We start from the raw sequence: 14,466 nt of genomic DNA on the forward strand, positions 1-14,466 counted from the left end.
AGTCTTGTTTCTCTCAAGGATTTTTCATGTCACTGAGGTTTTCTTTGTTACTGTTGACTATGGCATATACATTTTTGTAAAGCTGAGTTAGGAAGATATTGGAAAATGGCTGAATGTTGCTTTTATTCAGACTGAGCAAAAATATATAGAGGATGAATTATGTAATCAGTTCAGTTATTTCATAACATTCCTAATGCTCAAGGCTATGTATTTCTGACACTAACGCATTTTTACCACTTGACTAAATTGTGCCTGGTTTTCTGCTTTTCAGGAGGGAGACTTTTGTTTATAATAAGTAAATAATTTATTTTTTTTGATTGCATATGGGCATTAAGGAAAAAGCAGCTCAGGTGTACTACTGTTGTGATCTAAACCTTATGATTCAAACTGCGACAAAATTTTCATCTGTTGTTCCTGTTTGATTCTGCATTGAAGATGCACTCATCTGGCAGCTGCTGACTGCAGCATGGCTTTAAAACGTATTTATGTACAACACATGAATCATACAAATATGTTCAAAAAAAAAAAGGAAAGTAATCATTACTCTATAAATATCCATGTTAATTTACATTAAGAGCACCCAACACTTACAGTAATAGAGAATGTAGATAACTGTACATTTTCATTTGGTTTCAGTGTAGAAAATAAAAACTCAGCACCACATATAGGTAAAAAAACTTCTTCCTTTCCAGAACCAAGATGTAATTTGTAAAGTACCAAAAAGAAATTAAGCTTGCACGATTTAATATACGTAGCGAGTTCTATGATGCTCATATTCACACATTTACATCCACCACACTCAATTTAACAAGACTACAGCTTAAACATACTTCACTGTCGATTTGAAAAGTTTATTGCAATCTCCTGAGTGAAATATATTAAATATGCATGCACCCACATTGTCATCACAATTAAGTGCATGATTTTGTAGCATGTGTTTCTTACTGATTCCAACAGCTCATTCCAAGCATCATAGAATGACCGTGAGAGCCAGGTCTAGCAGAGAGTTCCAAGTAAACAGTCTGTGAGGATCTGTTTCAACTGTACACTGTGGCAAAAGCTGAAACTGACACAAAACAGAAGGCATGTCCATACCAGTGGGAAACTGATCTGAGGGAAGGATTTGTTCTTCGATCTTCTGTGCTATAACAGCTTATGATCTTGCCTACTGAGTCATTACTGGAGCTGAGACACTCGAAGAGGAGTTGCACTGAAAAAATCTAGGAAGAAGGGTCCTTCTTGGCTGGGCAGGAATGTGGTAGGGATGACGTTGTAAATGCCTGCAGGGACGTGGTCCAGCTCCATATAGCAGAAACCACACCTGAAGAGAGCAGACAGTGTGAATAGGTTGCATAATGGTACTATGGCTCTTTTTCTTCTTATATACATTTTGTTCATTTCTATTATACACTACTCATGATTTAAACAGCAGTGCTATACAACCAGCAGCAGGGTACAAAATGCATGTTGTAAAACTTCAGAGGTCATAGATATCAGAGATCACTCATTAATCTTGCCATACTTTCCAAATTAACTGCCTAATATCATATCCACCAACAGAATATAAAAAAAAAAAATGTAAAACATGATACATGTTTCTCAAAAACCACACACAAGTGTCTGAATTTGCTTTTTCTAGTACCTGCTATAAAGGATTTCTGCATGGCTGCAGCAAAAGTTTTTCTGTCTGCTCTTCTCTTTAATTAAAACGGTCCGTATATACATGTTGTAGGTGTACATGTTACTTTCCCATGTTTCTGTACTGACTGGTGAAATAACAGTGCATAAGACTATAAAACATTACTCTATAGTATATTTTAATGTATTCCAAACATTTCTAATTCATTAAAAATGTTTCAGCTATTTCCCCTAACCTGTGAAAAAATACACTTTGAAAGCAGTGCATTGAGAGACGTTGACAGTTTCGGACACAATCAGCATTAATACCTTTCTTTCAGTATTTTCCCCATTCTTGATATGCTACTCTTTCTATGCTACTTTTATTATAGGACAATGTTAGTGCTGAATCAGCCTTCTACATGTGCACTGTGTAAGAACAGCGGTGCATTACCTGTAATCTCCACTGCCCTTTTTCTGGATGCCTGAAGCTCCTGCGTCTCCTACGGTCGACACGGGCAAAACTTCAAATCCCACACTGTACTGCCTGTTGAAGAAAGCCCAACAATATTTAAAGCACTTTGAAACACTTGAACACTCCCTCACACATTGCAGAAAACACAGCCAGACTTGAGACTAAGCCAATCCACATAAATGTAGAGAATAAATGACTGAACTTTGGCAGGATCATAGTTTTTGATTGTGTGTTAAGTGTGTTATCTGCTATATCTCTTAAAATCAAGTGGCTTTCCTAAAAGAACAAAGTCTACAAATTCAGATGGCTGACAAATTAGGAAAACACAGTGGCCCTGATATATCGTGGGAGGAACTTGTCCCATTAGAGGAAAGGGTCATTGCAAATAAATACACAGCTGCAAAGCCACAAAGCACAAAGACTCACTGATTGGTTTAATGAGTATTATTTATGGTGTAAATTATATGTTATGGATATATACTGTGATTATATACATACATTATATATATACACATACATTATATATATATATATATTTATATATATATATATATATATATGTATATGTGTGTGTGTGTGTGTGTGTGTGTTTGCAATGAGCAACTCTCAACAGAAATTAACACCTCAACTCAATAATCATTTAAAAAACAATTTGAGTGTGATTCTCAATATCTGATTCTTAATATCTTAAGAATGGTGTAGAGTTCCAGAGACTTGCAGAATCTATGCCATGCACTCAGGCTGTTCTGGTGACCTACAACCTTATTAAGGAATTTTTTTTTATTGTTTTTTTCTGTCACTAGTCTGTAAATCTCATGCAAACAAATATAATATTTATATAATATAATTATAAATATAATATTTAAAACTTAAATATAACAACAAATCAATGATGTCAATAGAAAGTTGGAGAAATGTGTCCTCCAGAGTGGAGGTAATGAGATACAATATAATCTCACCTGGAGCCTCGGAGCTCAATGAGCAGAGGACCGGATTTGTCCAGGTTGAATTGGTAGATTGGGTTATGCTTGTAGGTGTCCTTATAGTTGCTACAGCCTCCTGCACTGATCCCTTTCCACTGGCCATTGAACTTTTAGCATGACAGAATTTCATTAAAACCAGCAATAGTATACAACCACACGGCAACTAATAAATGACTTATGATACAAACTTACCCTTTTTGTGAGCGAGAAGGGTGATATGATTTTGGAGAAATTAAACTTGCACACTGAGTAGACCTGGTAGGGAATAGGGTAAATGAATATTAGACCAGTTCCTAAATGATTCTAAAGAATGTCGTTTCATATACTATACAATTTGCATTGTGTAGAAAATGGCATGGCAGAACTTTAAGGGTCCCTCAGGAGTTTTGATAAAGGGTATCACATAATAAGCTAGGAACACACAGATATATCAACATATTAGAAAATATTTCATAAAATAAAAAAGGGCTACAAAAAAAATAAGGTTCAGCCCATCATGTTGCATATATGAATACCATTTTCAATCAATGTAAAATAAATCTCCATGACGGAGAAAAAGACGAGAAATTACCCTTAATGTGTAGTCGATGGTATTTTGTTTCTCATATTGAGACACAACCAGTGTAAATGTGTGAGTGCCTGGACTGGTCAGTTTAATCTTGGTCAGGTAATGTGGGCTGTTGATCCTGATGCCATCAATATAAGGTGGAGGGTCACCTAAAAGAAACAAAGAGAAAAGATAAAGTGTTTTTAAAAGTGATGCATGCATGTAAGTCTATCAGGATATCGACTTTCTCACAATCACCACGCTAGTTTAAGGTCAATGGTTGTAAAACAGATCATTCTAGCTCTACAACTTGACTGGCTGAGCTGTTATCTTGGCTGACTGGCTACACTCTACTAGATACAATTGATAATAATAAATTGACTAACTGATTAAAATAATTTGATTCTAAAATGTCATTCAAGATACGTACTTGGATAATAAACCTTCTTGCCGTCGTTCTTGTAAACCACTAAAGTGATGAACTCCCGGTTCTGAGCAAAGTCATCCTTAAAGAATAGGTGAAGAATAAACAGTTAAAATCACTGAATACACTGCAAATGAAAATGACAATTCTCTGCGACTAACTATACCTTGTCCGTGATGTGTCTTGTTAGAAGCACCCACACTGCAGCTCCACCTTGTGGACATTGAACCTCCAACTTGTATTGAGGGTTATTGGCCAAACTATATACATCTTTCACTGGACCTTGTTTTCCATCCCAGCTACTGCAAAAGTCACATCACTGTGCATGAGCAGTTATTACAGGAAAACTCTGTGACCCCAGACCACCGCACTGCATTATGTTCATTACTAAATTTAAGTATTAGAATGGGGCTACATCTCAGTCATGTTGGTAAACAACTGAGAATTCCTGCCTTAGCTTCAGAGCTTAAAGGATGTGTATCCTTTGACATTCAGTCCTCTGCATGCTAACATTATACAACTATTGCTATGGCCACATTTAAGTTCATTATTGGAAACAAAAGTTTTTTTTCTGACATACATACAGTATCAGGATCATTGATCATTGATGACATTGCAACAGATCTACTTCAGAGTGGTCTAAAAAGAAAATTATTTGATACCTGCCAGCAAATGAGAAACAAGTATTTTTATGGCTGTGGTCTGGTATAGAGAAGTAGTAGCTCAGGGGTTAAAATGTTGAACTAAGCTTAACAACTGCTGGGCACTTAACCCTCAACTGCTCATGTATATAAATTAAATAAATGTAAGTCGCTCTGGATAAGGGCTTCTGCCAAATGCTGTAAATGTAAATTTATAGGATAGCCTTGTATGTCATGGAATAGTGAAGTAACGACCTTTTGACACAGTAGAGGACTGGTAAAAGTCTGACCTGTGTATGCAGGTGGACTCTCTGAACAGTGCAGGATTCCAGCTCAGATAGATGACATCGTAGTATTTACACAAGTCTTCCCAAACGATCCAGAACACACCTTGAATACATCCAACAAGTTACCACATCAATTTTGAAGGTCTCCAATTTTCACTCAGTGCTAAGAACTACATGGTATTCCCTCACCATTATCAAATTTTTGTGCAGTTTTTGGGTCAAACTTGAGGAACTTTAATAGATCTGGCGTCCAGTTCTTCTCGTCCCACTCGCTGTAGCGGCCCTTCCACCGGAGATGGCTCCAAGGGTTCTTCAGCTGCAGGAAACTCTTCCCCTTAAGCCCATGACAAACATAACAAGATATAAGTGCAGAAAGGAAAATCTTCTGGACAAATCTGGGTATATATGGGAAACTTAAGACCATGCATGAGTCTGGATTTTTAAATAGTCAGAAAAAGAATATATTTGTACTACGTTTTTTGTCTATTTTTGCCATTTTCCATTGTGAAAACATGCATGCAAGAATTTTATGAGACATAGCACATTCCACAGATTTGTAGAATCTATGACAGATACGCTAAAGCTGGTGGATTGTGGTGTATAGCTTTCATGTACGCCATCACATACATTAGCAGTAAAGGTCAATAATAGTAATGATTATATGGTAGGAGGCCATGCAACTGACCTTGTATTCCCTGATGTCCAACACAGCATAGGCATGTGTAGGCACTAAGCCCCACTTCTCCCCTTCTTCCTCGGTCATCACACCTGTTGCTACAGTGATTAGGACATCTCCTTTGTGAAACCTGTTAATGGACATGTACTTGTTCATTGTTTGTCAAAAACGCTGCCAAAATGTTCTGCCTGCTAAACAAACAGTGCCATGTGTGTGTGTGTGCGCGTGTGTGTATGTTTGCATATGCATATTTTCTACTCATATGTGTGTTCACCTTTGGTAAAGCATGCGAGAGGTTTCATCCTTGCTAAAAGACTGATTGTCTGAGTGCATAGCAATGCGTTCTGGTATCCAGCCAGTCAGTGCGTGCAGGTCAATATTCTACAAAGGAAATAAAATAAAAAATATATATATATATATGTATATACAGGGAGTGCAGAATTATTAGGCAAATGAGTATTTTGACCACATCATCCTCTTTATGCATGTTGTCTTACTCCAAGCTGTATAGGCTCGAAAGCCTACAACCAATTAAGCATATTAGGTGATGTGCATCTCTGTAATGAGAAGGGGTGTGGTCTAATGACATCTACACCCTATATCAGGTGTGCATAATTATTAGGCAACTTCCTTTCCTTTGGCAAAATGGGTCAAAAGAAGGACTTGACAGGCTCCGAAAAGTCAAAAATAGTGAGATATCTTGCAGAGGGATGCAGCACTCTTAAAATTGCCAAGCTTCTGAAGCGTGATCATCGAACAATCAAGCGTTTCATTCAAAATAGTCAACAGGGTTGCAAGAAGCGTGTGGAAAAACCAAGGCGCAAAATAACTGCCCATGAACTGAGAAAAGTCAAGCGTGCAGCTGCCAAGATGCCACTTGCCACCAGTTTTGCCATATTTCAGAGCTGCAACATCACTGGAGTGCCCAAAAGCACAAGGTGTGCAATACTCAGAGACATGGCCAAGGTAAGAAAGGCTGAAAAACGACCACCACTGAACAAGACACACAAGCTGAAACGTCAAGACTGGGCCAAGAAATATCTGAAGACTGATTTTTCTAAGGTTTTATGGACTGATGAAATGAGAGTGAGTCTTGATGGGCCAGATGGATGGGCTCGTGGCTGGATCGGTAAAGGGCAGAGAGCTCCAGTCCGACTGAGACGCCAGCAAGGTGGAGGTGGAGTACTGGTTTGGGCTGGTATCATCAAAGATGAGCTTGTGGGGCCTTTTCGGGTTGAGGATGGGGTCAAGCTCAACTCCCAGTCCTACTGCCAGTTTCTGGAAGACACCTTCTTCAAGCAGTGGTACAGGAAGAAGTCTGCATCCTTCAAGAAAAACATGATTTTCATGCAGGACAATGCTCCATCACACGCGTCCAAGTACTCCACAGCGTGGCTGGCAAGAAAGGGTGTAAAAGAAGAAAAACTAATGCCATGGCCTCCTTGTTCACCTGATCTGAACCCCATAGAGAACCTGTGGTGCATCATCAAATGTGAGATTTACAAGGAGGGAAAACAGTACACCTCTCTGAAGAGTGTCTGGGAGGCTGTGGTTGCTGCTGCACGCAATGTTGACGGTGAACAGATCAAAACACTGACAGAATCCATGGATGGCAGGCTTTTGAGTGTCCTTGCAAAGAAAGGTGGCTATATTGGTCACTGATTTGTTTTTGTTTTGTTTTTGAATGTCAGAAATGTATATTAGTGAATGTTGAGATGTAATATTGGTTTCACTGGTGAAAATAAATAATTGAAATGGGTATATATTTGTTTTTTGTTAAGTTGCCTAATAATTATGCACAGTAATAGTCACCTGCACACACAGATATCCTCCTAAAACTACAAACAAACTAAAAACTACTTCCAAAAATATTCAGCTTTGCTATTAATGAGTTTTTTGGGTTCATTGAGAACATGGTTGTTCAATAATAAAATTAATCCTCAAAAATACAACTTCCCTAATAATTCTGCACTCCCTGTGTATATATATATATATATATATAGTCATAAACTTTAATAGAGAAAACATTGGTATTGTGATCCCTCTAGTCTTAATTTCAAATCTTTCTTAATCTGTGTGATTCAGTGTGCAATGTTATTTCTGGCCACATAGTGCAGATGTAATCTGTTATGCATTTAAAAGTCAAGTATTTTAATCAATGCCTTCTTTTACTAAGTGCATTTCTAGCACAAAATTCACATACTTGAAATGAAAATGAATATGTAGCTTGTAGTCTATACTTACAGAGTTAGAGCCAGGGAAATCATATCCACCCATCACCTTCATGTAGGCTTTCTCTATGAGGGAAACCCACAGCTCATTTCGGTTACTTGAGTAGGAGCAGAGCAGCTCACCATTGCGGTCCACTGGGAGGAAATCATCAATGATCACCTCGACAGGAAAAATCAATAGATAGTAACTGGTCATTAGACATTGTACTTTTATTTAATTCACAGGCCTGTTGAATTCTCTAATATCTCTAAAAATGTTGATAAGTTTTCTATAACAGCAGTTTAACACATATGGCAAATCAGAGGTTTATATTAATGAGCCTCGTTTCTATAATAGCAGCTAGTTCACAGGTAGATAATATAAACTTTGTGCTAGACAACACTTTATCCCCAATCATGAATTATTTTCCAGCAGCCATGTCATGATTTATTCTTTACTAAAGACAACAACATGTTTGTACCTTTCTAGGCACTCCGTTGATGTGCAGTTTCACCATGTATTTCCCACATGGGTTATACTCTGGCTCACCCTTCCTATTTTGTGGATAAATGATGCTGTAGATCACAAACACACAGACAAAAAATTCATCAATGCATTTCAAGTTATTTAATATAATGACAAAAACGAATGGGAATATTTGTAACTGTGGGCTCCAGTACATATGTAACACACAGCAATCACAGCAGCTGGAAAAGAAAACATACTTAGTTGTATGAGTAATTACCTCGTGATTAACTTCTTGTTGAACCGCCTCTCATATGCTGCACTGATGGCCAATGAAGCAACAAAAGAACAGTCTGAAACCACAGTCTGTAGAAACAACAAACGTTAAAATCTACAAAGACTTGTAGCTGCTTTCATCATGTTTACATTCCACAAAAAGAGATTAGTGTTAAGGTTTTGGAGATCAAGACACCACAACACCTGTTTAATGCTGAAGCTCGACACAGTGAAAATCATGGTGGGATTGTTGCAAATGTCATCAGGTCGAACCCAGCGAGAGAAGATGGCCTTCTGTTTAGGGGATAGGGCTAGCTTTCCACATTTATCCCTGCACATTAATGTAAAATAAGGTTTTTACAAAAGCATGGCAAAGAACATTTTCACAAGTAAAATGAGACATTTATAAAGTTGGGTTCAGCAAAATATAGCACATCTGGATGGATACATCAAATGTACTCACGAAAATGGAACAGGAAAAGCAAAGCGTTCCCTTAGGTCAACATTCATGAAAGGGACATATTCAATTCCATTTATCTTGGAAGTCTTCCTTCAATAGACAAAACAGGAAATTTTACAGGAAAATTCAGCTGGGGGAAAAGAGATGATTTAAATTGATCTAGAGTAACTATAGTTCCAGATGTTACCTGAGTACTTGTATCTCCTCCTGTGTGTAGCGCTGGCCATGTGGTTCACTAGACTGCACTGTTCGCACTGCCTGTGGCTTGTCATTGAGGGAGAAATCTGGACCCAGGGGTAGGAACTGCCGCACAGGAGCGGAAGCTTTAACATTAGATGATGTGGGCTTGTCCTGGGGTTTTGGAAGGGCATTTTTTAGTCCCTCTGCCCTAAAGTACACAGTAAAAAGAATTTTTACGAACTTAAGTTTGTGATCAAATGGAATTAATAACCATTTGGAATGCAAACACTTACAGAAATATAGAACTGTGTGAAATTGTTAGTATCTTTAACATAAGATGTGTCGTGCTTCTGAAGTATAAGTCATTCAGTCTTTGCAGTTTACCTGTCCAGTGCCTGGCGAGCTAGCTGCTTCAGTTTGCCCTGCAGCACTTGATCTGTAGTCTCATTGGACTGTAGGAATGAAAGATAAGAGTTATCTATGTAAGCAGTTTAGTTTGTGACAGGGCCAATGTATGACTCAACATTCACTGACAAACTTATATTCAACAGGAGTTCAGCCCAATTGGAGAAAGAGTACGGAGAGCGCTTAAGTTAACAAACTATGACATCCTGAAGGCACAAGTAAGCTCTGAAACACATGCTAATCTATTACAACATTGGGACTTCTTATATTATTTTCAACCGACCTGTTTGTCTGTTCTAATTTCTTTTTGCAACAGTTCAATAAACAAATTGAATCATTTTCAGCTGATGATATGACACACAAACAAACTTCATTCATTTCAAACTGGCATTATGAACAAATAGAACAGTAATGACAGTTAACAGATTATAATTTAAAGCTATCTATGGTCAATGTCAGGAGTGTCAAATAACCTATTTTAAGCATTATTTTTTTACCATTTTAACATGGCATTCTACTCACTCTCTGAAATGACTGCAAATACCTTTGCATTACATTTGATATGACTTTTTTCATGTTTATATGCAAGACAAATGCAGGCAATGTGAGATCAACCCAGTTTCATAAATGCAATGTTTGTAAGCCCACAGTAATAGTCTAAAGACCGTCTCTAATACTAATACAGTTAAAAAGTGAGCTCCCTCTTTTCTCAATAAATAACAGAATAAAATAATACTAACAGGGTCACTATTCTATTTGGGGGGAAAAATCCTTTATAGAACTTCACTTGATGCCTGCAGTCGAAAAAAAAGGGTTGGCGTCACATTGTCCTACAGCAACTCTCTCTTCTGGCAGATTTTCCCTTGAGCATGATCAAACCACTGAAAGTGATTCAGAATGCACCTGCGTGACTTGTTTTCAAACAAACTTACATTACAGAAATTTCCTAGCACCAAGATAATGAAGAAGAAGAAGAAAAAGAAGAAACAACAAAAGCACAACACTGAAAACCCACCTTCAATAAACACCAAGTCTGAATTTACATTTTCTCATCTCACTGTCTCTTTGTTTTAAATATTTTTTTTTAAGATTTCTGCATTCTGATATTGTAAATTATTTATCTTTGCTACCATAATGATATGTTTTTCCTTCGACACTACAAAGCCACTCTGGAAAAGTTTTCTGCCAAATGCTTTTAAAATAAAATGTTAATAGAAATATATAGACGGTCTGCAGTACAAAACTTACTGCTTGTATGCACAGTTCCACAGCCTGAGTATAGAGCTCAATGGCTTCATCACTGTTTCCCTTCTCATCCTCCTCAAAAGCCTGGGTTACAAGAAAGTATGAACGCTCCAGATCCAGCTGATGCTTGGTCTTTAATGGGTCACTGCTCTGAGATTGAACTGGTGAGGAAGACATGAACAAAACATTTTAATAATTCATACAATTACAGACAAGGCACTGAACACCAAGATTAAAAAAAGAAAAAGTACTAAAAACATGCAATGTTTGGTTGGGATTTTATTTTCTACCAGTAACAATAATAATAACGTTAAATGTTAATAATTCACAATATTCTGAGGTGATATTGATAAATATAAAGTTCTTAAATCCTGTGCACCTGGAAATTACAACAAAAGCAATAATTAATAGCAAATTAATAACAAAATGTGTGTGTGCATTAAACAGATAAACAGAGTGAATTACGTATTTCCTGATTAGAAGATTCAGAAGAGAAATCTGACCTAATTATAATAAATTATTATAAATTTACACTTCCATGCTGCTTTATTTGAACACCAATTATTTATGAAACTTTAGTAATGGCTGCAATTGTGCTTAAAGATATTAATGTTTACCAATTAGGCAAGAAGAGAATATAAAATAAAGAGTGACAATTTGGTTATATTTGATATAAATAATTTTGGCACATAAAATGCTATTTAAAAAATAAATAAATAAATCAGTGGGTTTTTCTTTTAGAAGAAATAGTCTCCCATTTGGTTTGCTGGCAATTTGTTAATAACACTGTCTAATGTTTTTCATCACTAAACAAAATAGGCAAGAGGTGAATGTTTTTTTGTAATAACAGGATGCGAGTACACTCCTACACTTTATTATGCCCATGATGACATAGTTCCATGATGACGTGCACTCTCGGTCACACCCATGCTCAATCTGGTGTGGGTAATCCTTAATGGGGTATAAATGGCAGAAAGTATATGGCTTTTTCTTCTTCTTCTTAAGGAATGGAAAATTAGCTACAGCACTGGCAGATACACGCAAGTCTTTCAAGCAGCCTTAATAAATCCTAATATTTCAGAGAACTCACCAGCATTGAGTAGAGTCTGTACTCGGTCCAGGTACTCGTTCGCCTTTCCCTGAATATTTTCCAGTTTAGACCCTGCCATGTCAGCATATATAAGAGCTTGGGCTGCCTCCTAATAAAGAAAAAGAAAGGCATTTAGTCATTATGACAAATGAAATAGTAAATCATGTAATTCTGCATGCCAGGTACAGAGTGTTTTTTTTTTTTGGTACAGAGATTAAAATGAATTTATCATGATCAGAACAGGACTGTACAGCTTAACCTTTTCATTTAATACACCTCACCAAGCTCATCTACCAAGGCCTTAGTGTTTTAAAGCTTAAAGCTTGTGTGCTTAAAGAAACATTTTAATCTATAAAGGTTTGTCTGTACACATCAGGACTAAGGTTCGATACTCCTGAATTATGGCTACAACTTTTGAGAACACCTGAGAAGAATATAAAGACAGGTGTGAAAACAAATGGTGGCTCAGATGGTGCACCTTCTAGTTATAGTTTTAAGCCCACTTTCCTTGGAAAAAAGAGTCAAATCCTAACAAAGTTATCCGACAGTTTAGGAAGCTTTTATATTCGGATGCCATGTTTTATGATTATCTCATAGCACAAGGGCTCACTGTATAGTTTGATCGAGTATGAATGCAATGCAATTAGTACAATGGCCTCAACAAACAAATCATCAAATTTAACACCTAAAAAAATATTAGTTTGCTGGTGAGTTAAACAATTCACTCCACACCTTGGACTGCTCTGGTGGTGGAACACTTTACTTAGACATTTTATTTCTGTGTAAATTTGTCATGTTTTATATCTGTACTGTAAGATGTTCGTTTTATTTCACCTTAAATAAAAGTTTAAAAGTAGAAAGTCCCATGAAGCAGTGTGTTTCTGTTCACTTCAATACGCTTAACTGACAGTTCGATTGTTGACCTACTTGGGATTTTGGCATTAAAGCGAAAGTATGTAGCTTACCTTGTAAAAGAAGATAGCTTCATTGTATTTCCCTTTCTGGTCGTGTAACACCGCTGACTTTGCAAATTTCACAGCGTCCACTTCCAGCGCACTACAATCCATAGTGAAGTGTCACTAGCTGACCAGCTAGTGCTACAACTGCTAATAGCTACTGCTTCATGTTTGCTAGCTTACCCATTAACACAAAATACGCTAAAGGGGCTTTCCAGACAGCGGTGAAATATCGGTTTATACAGTTTTAAGTCACGAAAAATTTTATATTATTAAAGTTTGACGGTCAAAACAAGAACATAAGTCTTGGTACCGGTAACTTCCTCCCTCTGCTCAACAACAAATTACAAAAACATTCTATTTTGTGGGCGTTTCCCGGAGCTGTAAACGTAATCATTTGGCTACGTCTCAACTAGAGCTTTACGTTCTATATAAATGCACTACATAGGGAACATAACAAGGGCTTGTACACGCTTAGCTGTGCACAACAGACATAAACAGAGAGCTATTTGGGATTTAACCATAACGTGTCGTTTAGTAAGATGTGCGACGTCAAGGGGAAGTCCATGCTGTTACAGTTTTGCTTATAATTCCTACGTAGATATGTTTAAAATATATTATTGAAATGGAATAAATTATAACACAGACACAAACACACACCTTCCTGCTGAGGAATAAAAAGCACAGGTCTAATCCAACTAGGCAGAAACAGAATCTAGATTTCATTTATGTCATTTAGCAGACAAACTTATTCAAAGTGGCTTACAACTTATTTCAGTGTAGACAACTGAGGGTTAAGGGCCTTGCTCAGGGGCCCACCAATGGCAGCTTGGTGGAACTGACAACCTTCTGGTCAGTAATCCAACACCTTAACCACCTTAGGCTACCACATCCCCCCCATATCTAAATAATTATTTTTATAGATTTTATAGATTATAGATTTCGATGTGGTTATAAGGAAAATAACTATCTATTGTGCCTGGCCTAATGAAGATATCTAAGACCAATCAAGAAATGAAAAACCAAACAAATAAACCTTTTCGCCTGGTTTATATTGGAAATATAATATATGGAACATCTATACTTACCAGAATGAGGCAGACTTCACACAGATTCAATGTTTGTGTGGGAACTTAAAATGGCATTCAGGAAAGTACACACTGTTCTTCTGAAATCAAGGTAAAAAACAAAAGATAAAAAATATTAACATTAATAAAATAAACCAAAATTTCATCTGATCATTAGCTTACACACCCTAAACTGTTCTCCACACTGGCTTCTAAAGCTGTGCTTCTTGATTTAGTCCAGAAATGAACACAATTATGCAAATATTTGAATTATTTGAAAATGTAACCTTGGACTGATTCAAAATGCCTTTTTACATAACATACATAACATCAGGATTGTTGTGCACATTTTTATACTTCTTGAAAGGTTTGTTCGGTTCCATACGATACACCCTGTTCATGTACAGCAGTGATCTTCACTATTTTTTTCATGTGAGCCACACTGATAGGACAAAGTCAAT

General features: G+C 36.9%; 1 protein-coding gene across 1 annotated transcript; it reads right to left on the reverse strand.

Moving 5' to 3' along the window:
• Nucleotides 1-106: 106 nt before the first annotated feature.
• On the reverse strand, nucleotides 107-13,316 carry capn7 (calpain 7). Its single transcript, XM_060869798.1, has 21 exons — nucleotides 12,948-13,316; nucleotides 11,983-12,091; nucleotides 10,896-11,053; nucleotides 9,627-9,694; nucleotides 9,250-9,450; nucleotides 9,066-9,152; nucleotides 8,807-8,933; nucleotides 8,607-8,692; nucleotides 8,343-8,436; nucleotides 7,895-8,041; nucleotides 5,925-6,031; nucleotides 5,660-5,780; nucleotides 5,164-5,308; nucleotides 4,978-5,077; nucleotides 4,213-4,348; nucleotides 4,053-4,128; nucleotides 3,647-3,792; nucleotides 3,268-3,330; nucleotides 3,052-3,182; nucleotides 2,072-2,164; nucleotides 107-1,321 (listed from the first exon to the last, which is right to left on the reverse strand). Exons 1-21 carry the CDS (start codon nucleotides 13,047-13,049, stop codon nucleotides 1,177-1,179), a joined length of 2,442 nt encoding a protein of 813 aa, XP_060725781.1. The 5' UTR covers nucleotides 13,050-13,316; the 3' UTR covers nucleotides 107-1,176.
• Nucleotides 13,317-14,466: the final 1,150 nt, after the last annotated feature.

This window comes from Tachysurus vachellii, chromosome 5 (assembly GCF_030014155.1).
Source record: "Tachysurus vachellii isolate PV-2020 chromosome 5, HZAU_Pvac_v1, whole genome shotgun sequence".
NCBI lineage: Eukaryota > Metazoa > Chordata > Actinopteri > Siluriformes > Bagridae > Tachysurus > Tachysurus vachellii.